Source organism: Mustela lutreola, chromosome 8 (genome assembly GCF_030435805.1).
Source record: "Mustela lutreola isolate mMusLut2 chromosome 8, mMusLut2.pri, whole genome shotgun sequence".
NCBI lineage: Eukaryota > Metazoa > Chordata > Mammalia > Carnivora > Mustelidae > Mustela > Mustela lutreola.
Window position 1 is genome coordinate 132,138,802 of NC_081297.1, and position 19,168 is coordinate 132,157,969.

Below are 19,168 nucleotides of genomic sequence, written 5' to 3' on the forward strand. Positions count from 1 at the left end.
AAAATATCGGTATTTTAAAAATTAAAAAAAATTAACAGTGGTATTAACAGTAGTATATACAGTACAGTACTATTTTATAAATGAATATACATAACATAAAAAAATGATTCAGAGGGCACTTCAAGATCTCTAAATTCCTCAGGCTCATTTCTATAAAATAACTCTTATAAGTCTAACAATTAAGTGGGGGGAGTGCAGTTAACAGAGATTTCTGCTGGTCAGTGAGGCAATCTTGTTTTTAGGGCTATTCAGAATCAGTTACAATTTAAATCACAATAGCCACATTATGACAGCTTTTTCAAGGAAATAAATTAGTGAAAACACTGGGTCTAAGTCATACTTTAAGTGTACCAAGAGAAAAGAAAACCCAGAGAGATTAATGAAAACGACAGAGAAGAAAAACCTTAACATCCAGAAAACTAATCTATCAGAAACGATAAAGCTTTGATTAGGTACAACCTGGATAAGAGTTCTCAATCAACTATGCCTTTGGCACTGTTAGATTTTCCATCTAATGGAAGCACTTAATTTGGGGGTCAAAAACTAGCAGATGAGGGATTGAAGAGGGACAATAAATATAAAATACTGTGTATTCAACAAAAACAAGTTAGAACCTGGAAGTTTTACTTCAACATTTCAACCTCTATTCCTCAGAAGAGAATCAACACACTTACCTCTTCTTAGTTGGTTCCGTTGTGTTCTTCCCAAGGATTTCTCTAATGAAAGCAAATATATTTCATTACATATGCATAGGCTAGTACTAGCCCTAAATGTGAACAAGAGGTTACTGACAACATTGATTTTCTTGGTTACTCCCCTGGAACTAACCAGTAGGTTAAGAAATATAATGCTTACAACATTTAAGATATATAAAATTTTAAGTTTCAATTAAATATACTGAAGTTATTACCATCACATACCTTCCACAATAAGTGAAAAAGTTGACATACAAGCTTCTACATTTTACTAGTAAAATCAGGTTGCCAAAGTCATTTTCATGCACTGGGAAGGTATAAAATTCCTCTAATGCAAAGAGAAAGAGACCATTTGTTGCAGTATAACTTGACCAATTACCTGCAACTGGGAAGCACCCATTAACATTTACAAAGAAATGAATGGAGAAATTCTCAACAAATACTGCTAAGGAATCAGAAAGGAAGAAAAATCAGCCAGATCCCTAGCTCTAAAGGCTCTCCATTCAAGGGCATTGTACCTTTCCCAGGGAATTAACAGCTCTTGTAGTTATGCTGAATAACAAACACCTTATTTCATGAAGGTATGACACCTGGGACTCAGCCTGAGTAAGCAGAAGTCCAGGGCTTTCTTGGGAGGCTCCTTTCCCTTTAGGGCTCTCAGAGAGCAAGGCATCACTAGAGTGGCACAGTCATAAAATGGCCATCTTACAAAGTGAGGCCAGGATGCCACTAAAGTGGCTGAGTTCTCCTTGGGCACCAAGAAACAAGGGTTGGATACATGACTGACAACATCTTCTAATGGCACGAATTTGAGAGGGGCTAGCAATGTTACCAGATTTTTGTTTGGACAGCATTGTGAACATCACCTTTCCTTCTGAAATGCACTGTTACTTGTACTCAGAACAGTGTGTGTTTTGTTTTTAAAGAATCAGTTTTACCTCATTGCTTTCTGCTCCTCCTCCATCTGTTCTCTGACTTGCTGTAGTTCCTTCAGTAGTTCAAGATCTGTGCCATTCACCCAGGTATAAACCACATCGATCGGCATCGGCAGACAGAGCCTAGGGCAAACCCACAGGTCTTCCAGCTTACATGCATTTTTCCAATACATTTGGGAATAAGAGTATAAAAGGGTTTAAACTCAAAGGTTATGGAAAAAAACCCTGAAACAATGAAAAGGTAATCAAACCAGCCAACCATATCATAAAATTGCATGTTTCAAACTGGTGCTAGGAGACTATTTGTTGAGAACTTTCTCTGCAAGATGCATGCAGATCTCTATGCAGTTCTGCACCATTTACTCCTCACAACCACCCCGTGAAGAGGCTGCCATCACTCCACTTTAAGATTGTCAGGAGATCTTGGAAACTCAGTTTATACTCCTACATGCTCAGTTTAGCAAACAAGGGTGCTGAGATACAAATGTAGCCAAACAGAAAAGAAATTAGAAGCTAAATAAAATTACCAAAAAGGGAATTATCCAACATTCCCTAACGATGACCCAGTTCTATTTTCCCAGCCCTGTTTTATGCCGCAGCACTCCTTATTCCCCGCTGCCCCAAGTCCTGCCCCTCCCAGCCCAGCCCTCTCCTTCCCCTGCCCTGCTTTTTCTTGTCTTCATAGCACTGACCACCTTTCTAACATATTAAATAATTGACTTGTTACCTACATTGGTAACTGTGTGTGTCCTTCCTCCAGAATGTAAGCTCCAAGAAGGCAGGAAGCTTTCTGTTTTGTTCCCTAAAGTACCCAATCGATTAGAAAAGTGCTGAGCACACAGAGCAGCTCAGTAATTGTTAAATGAGTCAATGATATATATGAGACACTAGCACAGACCTTCCTGAACTTGCCCGACTTAAGTTTCTTATTATATTTTCCTCAAAATAAGCACTCAGGCAGGCATCTAATTCTTGACTATCTCACCTAGGTCTTGTGTTAGTGTTTGTTCAAGTTTTACCCCTGCTGAAAGCTGTCTTTTCCTTTCTTTTACCAACCTGACCAAAACTCCCCCATCTTTCAGGTCTATTTTGGACCTATGATCCAGGAGTTCATCATGACTCATAGGCAAGCCTGGGTGGCTCAGTGGGTTGAGCCGCTGCCTCCGGCTCGGGTCATGATCTCAGGGTCCTGGGATCAAGTCCCACATCAGGCTCTCTGCTCAGCAGGGAGCCTGCCTTCCTCTCTCTCTCTGCCTGCCTCTCTACCTACTTGTGATCTCTCTCTGTCAAATAAATAAATAAAATCTTAAAAAAAAAAAAAAAAAAGATGTGAAGGAAGTGAGAGAGCAAGCCATGTGGATAACTGGGGGACGAAAGGTTCAGAGAATGGGAACACCACGTGTAAATGCTCTGAAATAGATACCTAACTGGCATGTTCAAGGGGCTAAAGGCCAGAGTGGCAGAGACAAGGGGAAAAAGGGAGGAGCAAAAGAGAAGATGAAGGTCAAAGGAGAACCAGGGACCCAGAGCTTCATGGGAAAAATGAGGAGTCACCTAATACTCAGCTATATGTGAAAACTGAACATTTAGCAACCCTCCTGACAATGTTTACCACTGTCTGCAGAATGACATCTAAACCATGTCATAATCTACACCTTGTGCTTTAGACACTCCGGTCGTTTACCCCAATAAAGTAAGACTTGCAAGGTTTTGTGCCTTTAAACATGCCTCTCCCTCTGCCTAAAATATCCTTTTTTTTTCATGCTTTGTTGAACCACTTCCTCCTTCCCCGATCGCCCTCTTCCCTCACCTCCCACAAAGAGAATGTACTGCTTCCCATGCAGCTTCCATTATACTCTGTACTCTAATGAATCCTTAGCACGCTATGTTGTACTAGTTTTTATGCATGTCTATCTTCCACTAGATAGACTATTTCTCAGGCAGGCATCTAATTCTTGACTATCTCACCTAGGTCTTGTGTTAGTGTTTGGTACCATAAATTTTGTGCGCTGTTGCATTAATAACTTCCTCTCTTCCTCTAAACAATGAATTTTGGAACACACACACACAAAATTAAATAAAATTAAATTTAAAAAAAAAAAAAAAACTTCCTCTCTTTCCTATATTTTCAGGTTCTCTCTCCTCACCCTAACAGTAAGTGAAAGCTTTCTCAGCTAGGTCTTTTATGCAGTTATTATACCAATGGTTCTCAAACATTAGTAGGCATCAGAATCACCTTATGGCTTGTAAAACAGATTGTTAGGCTCCAACCCAGAGTTTCTGACCCATTAGGTCTGGTGTGGGGCCCCAGAACTTGCATATCTAACAAGTTCCCAGATACAGCAATACTGCCAGTCCAGAAATCCACAATGATAACTGTTTTGTTTATATACAGGTTGTAGTTCACATGCTTAAGTTAAAAAAAAAAAAAACCTTCCCCACTAAAGTGCCAGTTCTGTATGAGGGTAAACGAGTTCCTCTTGGTCATCACAAGATGCCTAGGAATAAGGTCTGGTACATGAGTGGGATTTAACATATACTTGTTGGCTAAATAAAGTTCATTCCCTCAACATATATATCAGTCTTTTCCATTAAAAAGAAATGTCTTGCATTGCTCACACCGAAATTATCCAAGGTCATCTCACTCCCAATAGCTTCGACCAAAATTTAATCTGAAAAAACTACTTTGGTGACATATTTTTTAAGGGTTTTTTTCCCGAAGATTAAAAAAAAAAAGGATTGCACATTCCAAAGCTATCCTGTACAAGCAATTTCAAGCAATTACCTGCTATTAGAAATTTTTTAATAGAATGAGGAAATATCCATACATGTTCAAATGGGGAAAAAATTAAGTATATAATGGTTTTATGTACTGGCTCTAGTAAGCTTGTATTATATGATCAATTTAATTCTCTGGTGTTAAACAAACTAGATCGTGTGATCTGCCCGAGGTCAGTGAGTCAGTTGTTTTTCTACTATTAGACATAGCCACAGTGAGTTTGAGTCTTTCTTTCTAACCACGAGACCACTATATCTTAGTTTCCAGATGAAAAGAAAGCCTTTATCTTAGAGCTGAATACTAAATAAGTCACCTATGACTCAGAACCAAAGCCACAGTGACAGTAATACAGCTTTTATTTTAATCAGTTTAGTTTAAGTGAGTATACAGGCGCTATGACATATAAACGACACTATGAATGTAGCCCCTTACTTCTACATTTTATAAAATAGATAAGAAAACTTAAATGGTACCTTAGATCCAAAGAGTTGGAAAAGATTTTATACTTAATTAATCTAATACCTACATTTTAGAGATGACTAGACTAGTCCCAGACTGACTTAATGCCTCACAAAATTAGTAGCAATAGATCATTTACATATTTACTTCTTAATGACATATAGAACTTTGTTTTAAACATTTCTAATAATATTAAAAAGACTTGCAGAGAAACTAGCAAAATAATGAAAATTTCCTATAAATATTATGGTATTTTAAAAATATATCAGAACACGTGATGTTATATATGATGCATTTACTTGTCATCTTCAAAATTAGGTAATTTCGAAATATCCTTATATAAAACTCAAACTATATTTTAATGCAGTCTAAAATTAGGAGGAGAAATATTTAACACACATACACAAAATTTTTCAGAAAGAGAACAAGAATGTTTGATTAAAACTGCTGACCTCCATATGTGAATTTTCTACAGCTACTTTTCCTTCTAAAGTTTTGAAGCTCCTTCAGGACAGTGATTTCTGCAAGTGTGCACCGTCAGCATGAGCCCAGCATAAGGCACAGTAGGTTGAGTAGGTGCTTGATAAATATTTGATTAAAAAAAGACAATTTAAAAAAAAGCCATTTTGAGCTTTTCTTAGGAAAACTGGCTAAAATGAAAACAAAGTAGGAAAACTGGATTTCATTAAGAATCCACGAATGAATTGTTCTCAAAGTGTAGTCACCAGACCAGCAGCTTCAGTGTCACCAGTGAACTTGTTAAAATGAAAATTCTGTGGGCCCCTCTGAGACCTCCAGACTCAGAAACCCAGCAGGGGGTAGGGAGGTGGGGCAGGGGCTGGAATGCATTTTCTGAAGCTTTCCATGGGATTCTGCTGCACATTGAAGTTTTGGGAACTGCTATGTTAAAGAACACTTAATAATTATTCATTTCACACTTAATAATTATTAAGAACCCAAAAGGCTTTTGTTTATAGGTTGTAACTATTCATATTTGCTATATTTGAAAATAAAACACATTAAAAATATTCATTTTTTTTAAAGATTTTACTTATTTATTTATTTGAGAGAGAGTGTGAGAGAGAGAATGAGCATAAGAACTGGGGGTGGGGGGGTCAGAGGGAGAAGCAGACTCCCTGTCGAGCAGGGAGCCTGATATGGGACTCGATCCCGGGACTCCAGGATCATGACCAGAGCCGAAGGCAGTCGCTTAACCAACTGAGCCACCCAGCCTTCCCTATAATATTCATTTTAAAACAAAAAACCTCCTCACATGTTAACAAGATTAACTTTTTAAAAAGATTTTATTTATTTATTTGAGAGAGAGAGGGAGAACAGAGAGGATGAGGGAGAAAGAGAAGCAGACTCCCCACTGAGCAGAGAGTCTGACATGGGGCTAGATCCCAGGACCCTGAGATCATGACCTGAGTCAAAGGCAGATGCTTAAGGTCTGAACCACCCAGGCACCCCATGAACAACTTTTTAAATGAAAATAACAATATTTTCCAAAACAACAAAAAAAATTTAGCGAGAAGAGAAGCACTGTTTAACATTTCTGCCAATCTCTTAATGACTTAGTAGAAGAGAGCGAGCACCTCAGATCTTCCATGTTCAATCTACTCCCACTTGTTGTTTTGGTTGAACTATATAATGAAAACCCAGGCTCATACAGATATTTAGCTGGAAAGGAAAGTTGTATTTTAGCCTTTTCATGGGGGCCCCTTGGGAAGCTCAGTTTGTTAAGCATCTATCTGCCTTTGGCTCAGGTCATGATCCCAAGGTTCTGGGATCAAGCCCTGCGTTGGGTTCCCTGCTCAGCGGGGAGCCTGCTTCTCCCTCTCCCTCTGCCCTATCCACCTGCTCACTCTCTCTTTCTCAAATAAATAAAAATCTTCAAAAAAGTAGTAATAGCTTTTTCAGGTAATAATGGGTTTTCCTCTCTGGTCCTACACCAAAGTAACTGGTAGTTGCTTAAAAATTAGTGGCAATGTGGAATATGAAGCTACATTAATGAGCTTTTTGTGCTTTTCCACTGAAATCCATTGGTCCTTCTTGCACTTTGAATGGCTTTTTTACCCATGCAAGATTCTGTAACCTCTGTAACAATAATCCTATAACAATGTATTGGTTATCTGGAAAATAAGAGCTCACTGAGTTAATGCAGATCTGCTAAATGGTGCCGTATTTCTTTCATTTTTTTTTTCTACAATATTAACAAATGTGATTTTTTTGGACAATGCCACAGATCTAAAGAGATAAGTCTTTATGATACTGTGAAGCTGTTAAGCCCACAATAGTAGAAACAAGATTTCCCAAATTCTTATTTTCACCTGAAAGCTCAAATTTTATCACTGGCAACGAATACCACTACTCTTCCTTCAAGAGACAGAATTGCTTTGTTCACTGTCAAGAAATATCTGCCAAATGACCAAGTCTGAGTAATAATACTGCCATCTGTCCTTTCAAGTTATGACAATGGTGTTCCATTAAACAGAACAGCTAGTCCAGGTTGCAACTCAAACAATCACACAGGGCTTTTCCTCAAGATAATCACCAAACAGTCAGGTGCATTTCATTACAAAGAACATTAAAAAGATGTGTGGTCAAAGGATCAAGATATAATCAAATTAGTAACTTTTACTGCTTCATCGTGAACACTTTTAAGTGAAGCTAGCTTTTATCCTACCCATGTAAATGTGGGGTAGTAAAGAATATAGTGACTCATGCTAAGGTGTGGCAGTTTTACCCATCAATGCTTTTACACGATCAGTGCAAATGTCAACACAGTAAAAAAAAGCAAATAAGACATTAGTATTGTTATAAAAAATAGTTTTGATTTTGCAGATCCCTAGTGTCTTTGAAAACTTTTTAAGAGCTATTAAAAGGGTTGCCTGGTGGCTCAAATGGTTAGGTGTCTGCCCTTGGGTCAGGTCATGATCTCTGGGTCCTGGAATCAAGCCTCGTGTCAGACTCCCCTACTCAGTGGGAATCTGTTTCTCCCTCTCCCTTTGCCTCACGCCCTGCTCATGCTCTCTCTCTCAAGTGATAAATAAAATCTTTAAAAAAGAAAGAGAGAGACATCCTAAGAGAAAAGCCTAGTTTCCCTACTTCACGAATTATTTGCTTAACATGCCATTCTCCCCACTGGACTACACAATTCTTTACTGCAGAGTTATATCTCAGTGACTAAAAGAGAGGAAGACTCAAAGACTCATTTCATGTTAAAGGAGCAAAGTCTGGGATGTCATTCACACATAAGGCACAAAGCAAAGAGTAAAGCTTAACATCAATCAAAAAATCCCTTAGCCCTTCCTCCCTAAGATACTCATGACTGTAACAGTACATACATCCAATTAGTACAGTAAATTAAAAACCCACTTATTCGATAGAAACCACAAGGCACTCATATAGAGTGAAGAGAGGGACACGGAAGTGCTTCCAAGCAGTGGGGAAGGGCTCCAGAGCAACTGGTGATGTAGTCTGGAGGTTCTCAGGAAACTGTCAGGGTGTGCCAACTGATACCAACTGTAGTCACTTATAGTTTCATTAGGTTTTCCAGTTCAGTGAGAGCACAGGGCAAGATTTATGAGAACTATCCTCAGGGGGAAATGGACAGTCAGGATCAAGGAGGATTTTGACATTTAGACTTTTGTGGGGTTAGCTACCCTTGTGAGCTGCCCCACATTTGTTCTGGTCACCTATGGCTCCTTGCCCTGTAATGATTCACTGTGCACTGTTAGAACGGAAAAGAGTCAATAAGTACTGCATAAAATGAGTAAATGAAAAAGGAGAGAACTCCATTTATTTTTTAAAGTTAGAATGATGATTACCCAAAGAATCTACAATCAAAATTCATTAATAATGCTTCCTCTAGATCAGGGTAAATTAAAAATGGAACAGACAGAAGCATAAACTTTTATTTTTCTGTATTATTTGAACTGTTTTCAACCACTGACATAAACTGCTTTTATTATATAAAACAATATAAGTAATAATTAAAACAAAAAGGAGACTGCAGTTCATTTTAGCTGCAGGAAGAAAAGAGGATGTAAGAAAAGATTGATTCCACTCTGAGGTCTGTTTTTTTGAGGGTGGAAAAAAATCTCCAAGGAAAAGAAAGGTTGAAGGTAGCATCCAAGAGTGGCTGCACCAAGAAGCCTCTTGGCATTAAAGAGAAAAAGACCCAACCTATGAGGTTATTTGTTGTTCCTCCCAGTGAACAGCAAGATGTGGTGATCATAGGGCTGGGTGAGGGGTTAGTCTGGTGGCTTCCATGGGACTGGCCCTGGTTAACAGAGTCAAAGAAGATGTCAACAGAAGAATACAGGCCGGGACTTGGAAAAGAATAATACTGGCCAGGGGAGCCACTTGGGTTCCTCATCCTGCAGAGGGATGGAATTACCTTTACTTCACAGAACTGGGGCAATGATAATGAGATCATGTAACTAACTCTGCAAGGCAGGACTATTCTTTGGGAATCGGATTTTTCAGTCATAAAATATGAGGATTCCTTCAGATAGAAGTGGTCTTGAATAGGTTAAACCCTATCTACACTTGGAAAAATCCCTTCAACTTCAAATCCTATATTTAAAACAAGGGTGATCTCATGACTCATCACTTCAAGTCCAAAGAAGCAGCTCTCCGAAACTGATCTCTTCTTACCGATTCTGAAAGGACTTTCCAGCAATATTGTCTCTGTAGGAATCAAACAAAACGTGGTATTGATCCCGGCTCCATTCCAGAACCACCTGGAAAAAAAAAGGAAAAAATGTTTACCCTGCATCAAATACCAAGAATTTTTGTTTCATTTTAATTTCATTAAGAATCACTAAAGGAACAGGAAAAGAAATAAAAATTCATCCATTCACCCACTGCCTACCATATATATATATATACACCATACACTGTGCTCAGTCCAGATATAAAAACTACAATAGAAGGATAGTTATACAGATATAGAAATAAAAGCTATAGTTAATGGCCTGTGGGAGGAGGGGCATCAAAGAAATTTAAAAGGGGGGCCCCTGGGTGGCTCAGTGGGTTAAGCCTCTGCCTTGGGCTCTGGTCATGATCTGAGGGGTCCTGGAATCCAGCCCTGCATCGGGCTCTCTGCTCCGCAGGGAGCCTGCTTTGACATCTCTCTCTGTCTGCCCCTCTGCCTACTTGTGATCTCTATCTGTCAAATAAATAAATAAAATCTTAAAAAAAAAATTTAGGGGCACCTGCGTGGCTCAGTGGGTTAAAGCCTCTGCTTTCGGCTCAGGTCATGATCCCAGGGTCCTGGGATCAAGCTCCGCATTGGGCTCTCTGCTCAGCAGGGAGCCTGCTTCCTCCTCTCTCTCTGCCTGCCTCTCTGCCTACTTGTGATCTCTCTCTGTCAAATAAATAAATAAAATCTTTAAAAAAAAAATTTTAAAGGACCCAATATGAGAATTAGGTCTTACAAAATGAGTTCACAAGGTAGGGAGAAAGGGACAGAGCTGCAAGAGCATGTTCAAAGGCTGAAAAGCAGCAAGGGTGAGTGGTTTCAGGGCAACAGGGCAGCTGGCTTTGGTAGGAGCATAGCTAGTAAGTGGAGAGAATGGGGCTGAGAAGGGAAACAGTGTCTTAACTATTGTGCCCTATGTACCATGGGAAGCAGAGGCACTACAGGATTTTCAGGCAGCTACATGGTCCATCCAAACCTTGGGAGAGTCTCCTCACAGCACAGAACAAAGCTATAAGGAAGAGACTGAAAGCTATAAGGAGATATTGGAGTGATGGCCTTACTGTCTACCAAGTTTCAGCTGATGACCTTGCTAAATAAAGGAGAGAATGGAAAGCTCCAGATAGGAGCTCCCTCATGTCTGCACCCCAAGTCTGTAAACCCACCAACACATGTGCCCCATATTCTTCTTCATTCCCTTCACCAGAGGTGAAGTGTCCTTCCTCCTTGCAAACACTCCCATCTCTGTCCATTTGCTCTGGATCTCATCAACCTGTCTCAAGACCTGGTCTGTTCTCTCATTTCCTCACAATAGGACTATTTTCATCAGCTTATTACAGTACTCTCAGAAAAACCTTCCCTTCACTCCACACCCTCTGCCAGTTGTTCCTTCTATTTGAAATTCTCTTTCAAGGGCAAATTTCTTTAGAGACTTCTTCTATGCTCCATTTACCCTCCAGCCATTCCAAAACCATTTCTGCCCTTACCATGTCTGGGGTCTTACCAAGGCCTCCATGTTGTGGAATCCACTGACATGTTCCCCATCTCTCTCTTACTCAACTGGGTAGCTGCTACCCAGTTCCTCTTTACTGAACCACTTCCCTAGCTTTCCTCCCATCACTCTGGTGACTCCTTTTCAATCTCCTTTTCCAGGTCATCTTTTTCTATCTGACTTTCAAATGCATCCTTTCATTTCATTCCTCTTCCTGGAATGCCCCTTCCTGGCAAGACTTCTAGCTTCCTACTGTGCAAACCATAGGATGCATGGCCCGGGGTACATTCAGATGACCATGGGAATGCCCATCATTTAGATTTCATTCCAGCCAGCAGAAAGGTGAGCTAGGGAATGATATGCCCCTCCATTAAGGAACCTTCTTGGAAGGGGCACCTACCACTTCTGTTTTCAATGGCCAGAATGCAGTCACATGATGACATGTGGCTACAGGGGAGGCCATGTGGACCCATGTGCTCAGCTATAACTGCTCTTTTCTTTGCACAGCATTCAGGTTTTCAATATCTAAACTCTGTCTATCCTGACAACCTTACTTCGCTGGAATGCTTTATAAACACCCCAAATTCAACTAATAATCCTCCCATCACTCAATGTACTGATTTAAAAACTGAGGGTCTAATATACCTTGTACTGGATTTTTAAAGAGAAATAAAGTAAGTTCCTTGACTTGAACAAACTATACAGCCAATGATTAACAGAGAAGTTTACTGCCAACAACTGCACTGAAGAAAGAGCACCTCATCTAGGAAGACACTTAAAGATTCTCCTCAAGAAGCAATGTTAGTAGTATTAAAGGATGAACAGATGTCTGCTGACAGTTCAGCTGGGGTACCAAGGGTGTGTTAGAGGGATCTGCTACCAGACTAGGTGAGGGAGTGAAGAAGGGGAAGAGAGGCGAGGTGATGCTAGGTTTCCAGTATTTCTAATATGAGTGACTGAGGAGACAGTGGGGCCACTTAATGACACAGTAGGAACAGGTGTAGTGGGGATGAGCACTGGTGGGATTACCATTTTAGTCATGGTAGATTTGAGGCTGTGTGTGCATATAACTGGCCTCCCAACTGGACTGGAAATTCCAAAAGAACAGGGGAATGAGCTCTATGGCAGTATCACACATAACACCAAACCCCATGGCAGACATATAGCTATAAAATACCATCTTTGCTAAATAAAGTATATTTATTTTAATAACATATTGTATTGACTTGGATCAACTTACTGAATTCAGAACAGAAGTGATTCTCCATCAATATCCCTATGTAGCTGCAAAAGGACAACTAGTACATTATTTTTATTTAAAAAAACCACAATAGGGGTGCCTGGGTGGCTCAGTGGGTTAAGCCACTGCCTTCAGCTCAGGTCATGATCTCAGGGTCCTGGGATCGAGTCCCGCGTCGGGCTCTCTGCTCAGCAGGGAGCCTGCTTCCTCCTCTCTCTCTCTGCCTGCCTCTCTGCCTACTTGTGATCTCTGTCAAATAAATAAATAAAATCTTAAAAAAAAAATAAAAAATAAAAAAAACCACAATAAATAAAGTTCAGTATCATTGTTCTTGACTCATAGTGCTATCCAGAAGACGGGAAGATATCAGAAAGGGCATACTTCACAAATGGCTGAGAAATGCTGATGTACTGTACGTTGACACAATGTGCTTTCCTTCATCAGATAAATTAATCTCACCATCTCTAAACAACTTTCATGTATTAGAAAGAATAGCAGCAGCAAAGGGTCCTTATCTATCACATTTAGGAATGTTCTCCTCTCCTATCAGCCAAGAGTTTTGCACACTTCAGAGAAAGTAGTAGGAATGCTTGGTTATGATTCAGGAGACACAGGGTTTCATCCCAGCTCTGTCACTTTTATGAGACCTTATGTAAGTTCTCTAGTCTGTTTAGGTTGTTTCTACATCTGTTTTACATTTTATGAATGGGGTCTGACCAAATTTCCTTGAAATCCTTTCCACCCCTAAGAGTATATGACAGAAGGAGGTGCAGGGCTGTACAGCTGGCACCATGACAGGCACAGTTTCTTCCCTGAACCCACATATCAACTGCACTGGGACACCATGTCTCTTCTCCTGTCTTCAAGCCTCCTCTGCGTCTCTTATACCTGGTCCTTAACCCATCAACAATGAAACATGATCTTCTTCCTTCACAATCGTTTGCCCTTTCTGCTTAATCCCAACTGTCAACTATACCGGTACTATTAGGGAAGTCTTGCTAAACTCTTTAAGTAAATAAGTAATGTGCTAGCTATACGGGGGATCAAAAAGGAACCTTGTAAATGAAATGAAAAATCATCTGAGCACAAGTGCCAGATCATTTTCTTACACTATCAAGGATAGCATAGGAAAGAGTAGAAATTTGAATGAGCCATTATGAAATTATTCTGGGGTAAACTATATAAATATAAATAACTTTCAAACAACAAAAAAGCCAAAATAGGCCTAAGCTTACAATGAGATATTGTTTTCAGCCATTATTAGCAATAAACAAAAGACCAGAAGAAAAAGGTGAGAGAAATACTACCTACTATAAAATCAAGCCCCTTTCTGTCCACAAAGCCTTTCCATATTCTTCAGCCCAACCCAAACGCTTCCTCCTCAGAACTTAACTTTCATCTCTACTGCTTATTTGGAAATCAATTACTCATGGCCCTCTAACATTTCTTGCCTTGCATCCCTTCGCTTTTTTATCATTACTTACTTTCCCCTTCATGGAAGCATCTTGTCAGACCAATTAAGTTATAAACTGCTTGGGGATACAGAACTACTTACAATTCTACTTATCATCAACTCATACCCGGCACTATTCATTATATACCATCTTCTTGTTCGTAAGTATTATCTGGTTACAGCAGGAGTAGCATTAAGACTGGATTTGGGGGGCACCTGGGTGGCTCAGTTGACTAAGCATCTGCCTTTGGCTTAGGACATGATCCCAGGGCACTGGGATTGAGCCTGCATCCTCTGGGCTCCCTTCTCAGTGGGGAATCTGCTCTTTCCTCTCCTTCTACCCCTTCCCCTGCTCATGTAAACACTTTATCTTCTCCAAATAAATAAACTCTTAAAGAAAAAAAAGACTGGGTTTAGAGACTTGGGACACAGGATACCTCCGATAGAGAACCTCCCAGTTCTTCTATTTAGTAGCTGTGTAACTGTGGGTACTCAATTTCCTCAACTATGAACTAAGTACAAAATGTAGTTCATCAGTCTGTTGTGTTGCTCCAGTAGGACAGTGATTCTCCCTTGACATGCATAAAAAAAAAAGTCTAACACAGGAGTAAACAAAGCATATCTTCCTGAACCATCATTTATAATGGCAAAACATTTAAAATATTACACTGATAGTACTGCAACATGTTTATGGAAAAAAACAGAAAACTGATGTGATTTTTATAGACAAAACGCTGGCCTTTAAAAAATGTCCTACTTGCTATTTTGCGCCATCCCTCCCACCCCTTCCACACGCACCTCTCTACACTATTCTTTGGGGTGCCGGGGTGGCTCAGTGGGTTAAAGCCTCTACTTTCAGCTCAGGTCATAATCCCAGGGTCCTGGGATCAAGCCCCGAAGCGGGCTTTCTGCTCAGCAGGGAGCCTGCTTCCCTTCCTCTCTGCCTACTTGTGATCTCTGTCAAATAAATAAATAAATAAAATCTTAAAAAAAAATTTTTTTCCTACTTGCCATTTTGCACTATCCTTCCCACCCCTTCCACACACACCTCTCTACACTATTCTCTTTCAGAGTATTTATTTTTTTCTGCCATTTATTAAAAGTGGTTTGATGGTAAAACTTAAGACACATGAACTAGAATACTATTTACTAAAATACTGTATGAACTCTGAAATACCACATAAGCAATATATTATTAACAATTATAAAAATCATCTAGGGATGCCTGGGTGGCTCAGTTGGTTAAATGTCTGCCTTCAGCTCAGGTCATGATCTCAGGATCCTGGGATCGAGTCCCACATAAGACTCCTTGCTTGGCAGGAAGCCAGCTTCTCCCTCTGCTTGTGCTCCCTCTCTGACAAATATATAAAAATCATCTAAAGGTAGTTTACTCTACTAGTTTAAAATATCTATCACTTTTACGACTCCATTTTTAATAATCATGGCATTCAAAGCATTCAAGATCAATTTTTGGTCTTTTGTCTTTTTTTTTCTGTTTTCTTTCTTTGTTTCTATCTTTTCTTTTTCTTCTTTCTTTCTTTCTTTTTTTTTTTTTTTTTTACAAATTGCAGCCAGTCAGTCTTAATGTGTTGATCACAGAGAAGGGGCACATTCCCACCTTCACCAAGTGAAGGTGCTCATGCCAGGTGCTCCTCTCCTCCCCACTGAATCCCTGCAACAAGGTACTAGCTGTGGGGCAGGCACTGCAATGGGTCATTGCCCAAAGAGAAGCCCCAGGCCACATAGCAGTGTGTAATGGGGCTGAGATGTGAATCGACCTAACCCCAGAGCTCATGTTCCTGTTTAACTTCATCCAGGCTGAGCTCCTCTGATGCTTGCTTACACAGAGCCAGCTTTGTCAAATGTACATTTATAAATGTGGTCATTCAACCAATACCAAAACTGGTTATGTTTATCATCCTTAATTCAATGACCTAGATCTCTTTCCCTGGCATGTTTATAAATGACCATAGTCCATAATAAATTTGTTTTGCCCCCAGTATTTTTAGAATGTCTAACAATCCTTTCTTTAACTGGCTCGTGCAAACAAATACTAAAAATTGTGGATGATAAACTTCTAAAATTATAAAACTGGTACATGCATTGGCTGAAGATTTTTACAATCCTAGAACAAGTTCAAATGCATGCCTGTGTAAGAATAACAGTTACTGAGACACAAGCCTCATAATCGTTTGTATCCGAAGAATTCCCCACTTAAGGAAAAGAAGAAGGTAATTATCAGAAGAGAACTGGTGTACAGTGCAATGATCACAAGATTTACAATCAGAAGACATGAGTTTCAATCTGACGGTTATCAATAAATGACCTAGGGCATTTGTTGATTCTCAGCTTCTTCCCTTGTAGAATGAAGGTAGGAATGCCATGTATGTTACATAATTATTCTGATGAATAAATAAGATGTGCAGATCATACAGGGCTGTACAGCAATACTTCCATGCAAGCTGTTCACGTGTTCATCCTGCAATATCTTTACCTGTTTATGTATCAGTCTAAACCTCTTTGAACAACTCAAAGCCAAAAACTTGATCTCTAATCTTTATTCCCAGAACCTTGCACAGTGCCTAGCACAAAACCAATAAATTGAATAATTCTAAATTGAATAAATATGGCTACCAGTTTCATAAGGCAAACATTCTGGAACAGCTGACACGAAATGGTTTCTTTCCAGGACTTTCTGCTTTTGGATTCATTCCAGGATACTCAAGGTAAAAGCTAAAGGCTAGAGTTAATAAAGAGACAACAGGAGGCTAAGCACACAAGGGTATAAAACTCTCTGTAAAAGCAAATGCCCTTTTTCAATTTTCCAAGTGTAGAAATGAGACATGCAGGATATGTGGGTAGCTCAGTCAGTTAAGTGACTGACTCTTGATCTAAAGGTTTTGAGTTCAGGGCTCCATGCTAGGTGTTGAGCCTACTCTAAAGAAAAAAAAAAAATCAGGTGAAAAAAAAGAATGTGACATTGGCACCCTGTACTGTTTCACAGGGTACTATAAAAATTTCCAACCTCACAGTAAGAACCCTAAGTAGCGATGACAGAGCTTTTCACACACTAATAATGATACTCGAGTTTATAATATTCCCCCAAAAAAGAAGTTTAAAATAGTCCTAGATTACAACATGTTCTTCATAGTTTCTGAAAACAAAATTTTCATTAAGAGGCATTACAAGAGAGACCAAGATATCTTACAGATGTTCTAGGCTTTATCTTTTCTACTAACTCTCCTCTTCTTGATACCAATCAGGAAGTCAATGATGATGAAGATCATCATCATCATCCGGGCTACTATGACAAAGTATCATAGACTGGTAAACAATAGGAATATATGTCTCACAATTCTGGAGACTGGAAGACCAAGATCGAGGTACCAGCAGACTGGGTGTCTGCTGAGAGCCTACTTTCTGTTTCAGACTGCCTTCTCCTTGTGTCATCTTACATGGCAGGAGGGTAAAGAGGCTCTCTGGGGTCTCTTTATAAGGGCACTAATTTTCAACCTCGTGACCTAATCCCCTCCCCCAGCTGCTAACACCGTCACACTGGAGATAAGGTTCAACATATAAATTTTGAGAGGACACAACCATTCAGTCTATAGCATTTAGCAAAGTGACTAAAATAAGTAATTAACCCATTTCTTATTAGGAGTTGAATGGTTATTAAAACTGGGTTGATTTCCCCCATTTCACATAAAGGAAATGATCCAAAAAGATGCATGACCACTATTTATTCAAACATTAATTAAACTCAAAAACACTTTTCTAGACCATTCCTACGTTCTTTGAATCCTTCAGACAATTAGACACACATCATGTATTTGCTGAACATTTAAAAGAGCACAAAAGGGAAATCAGGCCTCTGTCCTCAAGGAGCTGATACCTATGTTAAGGACTATTTACTAGTATAAAATGATTAAGGAATATTTACTGTTCAGCTTCCAAATGAGTACAGAATAAAAGAGATGACTCACAGGAAAAATAATAGTCAAGGACAGGGTTAATCATGACAGCTTAATAAAATCTCTCTCCTTTTCCCAGGACACAAAACTGAGATTTTTAAGGAAATAAAGGAGGAGAGAGGGGCACCTGGGTGGCTCAGTGGGTTAAAGCCTCTGCCTTCAGCTCAGGTCATGATCCCAGGGTCCTGGGATCGAGCCCCGCATCAGGCTCTCTGCTCAGCAGGGAGCCTGCTTCCTCCTCTCTCCTCTCTCTGCCGCCTCTCTGCCTGTCAAACAAATAAATTTTTAAAAATCCTAAAAAAAAAAAAAAAAAAGGAGCAGAGAAAGGGAGAGAATTGTTTGCCAGAGGGATAGTGGGGGTGGGAGCAAAATAATGAAGGAAATCTAAAAAGTAGAATTAAAAACGTTAAACCTTTGACAGTTCATTGTAAAAAAAAATTATTTCGGGGGGGGGGGGACAAAAAAAACTCCTGTAACCACACTTAAATAAAAGTAAAAGTAAAACAAAACAACAACAAAAAAAGCCTACCAAAGATATTTTCAAAATGTATTCAAGCAGACTTTTTGGGTATACATAGATTTACTTGTTTTACTGGCCAGCGTTTATAAAACTCTGGTCAGAGTTTTACTGGTCAGAGTTTATAGAATCACAGAATTGTATAGGATGGACTTTAAATCCAGTACTCTACTCTGCAAGCCAATGTCTCAATCTCTGCTATAACGTCATGGTAAAGTTTCTTTACCTATGAGTTTAGACCTGTCCAAAATGGTATACCCTAGCCACTATGGTTATCTAAATTAAGACTAAATAGGGGTGCCTGGGTGGCTCAGTCATTGAGCGTCTGCCTTCAGCTCAGGTCATGATCCCAGAGTCCTGGGACAGAGCCCCCCAACAAGCTCCCTGCTCAGCAGAGGACTTGCTTCTCCCTCTTCCACTCCCCCTGCTTGTGTTCCCTCTCTTGTTGTGTCTCTGTTAAATAAATCTTAAATTTAAAAAAAAGACTAAATAAAATTAAATAAAAAGCTCAGTACTTTAGTCACACCAGCCACATTTCAAGCACTCACACGGTTAGTCGCTACTGTTTGGGACAGTTCAGAATTAGAGAATACTTTCATCACTGCACAAACTTCCCCTGGATCATGTTATGGTTATACAATCCTTAAAGTTAAGCAAGAGTCATACAAGGAAGCCCCAGTTTTGTGATTTTATTTTTTTTTTTAAGATTTTATTTATTTATTAGAGAGAGAGAGCATGAGAGGAGAGAGGACAGTGGGAGAAACAGACTCTCTGGCAATCAGAGAGCCTCATGTGGGACCCGATCCCAGACTCCAGGATCATGACCTGAGCAGAAGGCAGTTGCTTAACCAACTGAGCCACCCAGGAGCCCCCAGTTTTGTGATCTTAGACAAGTCATTTAAACATAAGTGCCAAATGTAAA

At 39.6% G+C, this 19,168-nt stretch overlaps 1 protein-coding gene across 1 annotated transcript in view; it reads right to left on the reverse strand.

Annotated features, from left to right (window-relative positions):
* Positions 1-19,168, reverse strand: part of GNPTAB (N-acetylglucosamine-1-phosphate transferase subunits alpha and beta) — a 75,894-nt gene that overhangs the window by 38,955 nt on the left and 17,771 nt on the right. Inside the window, exons 2-4 of the mRNA XM_059186667.1 lie at positions 9,531-9,616; positions 1,634-1,753; positions 675-716 (exon numbers count right to left, since the gene is read on the reverse strand). Coding sequence (XP_059042650.1) covers positions 675-716; positions 1,634-1,753; positions 9,531-9,616 — 248 coding nt within the window. The remainder of the gene's footprint in view (positions 1-674; positions 717-1,633; positions 1,754-9,530; positions 9,617-19,168) is intronic.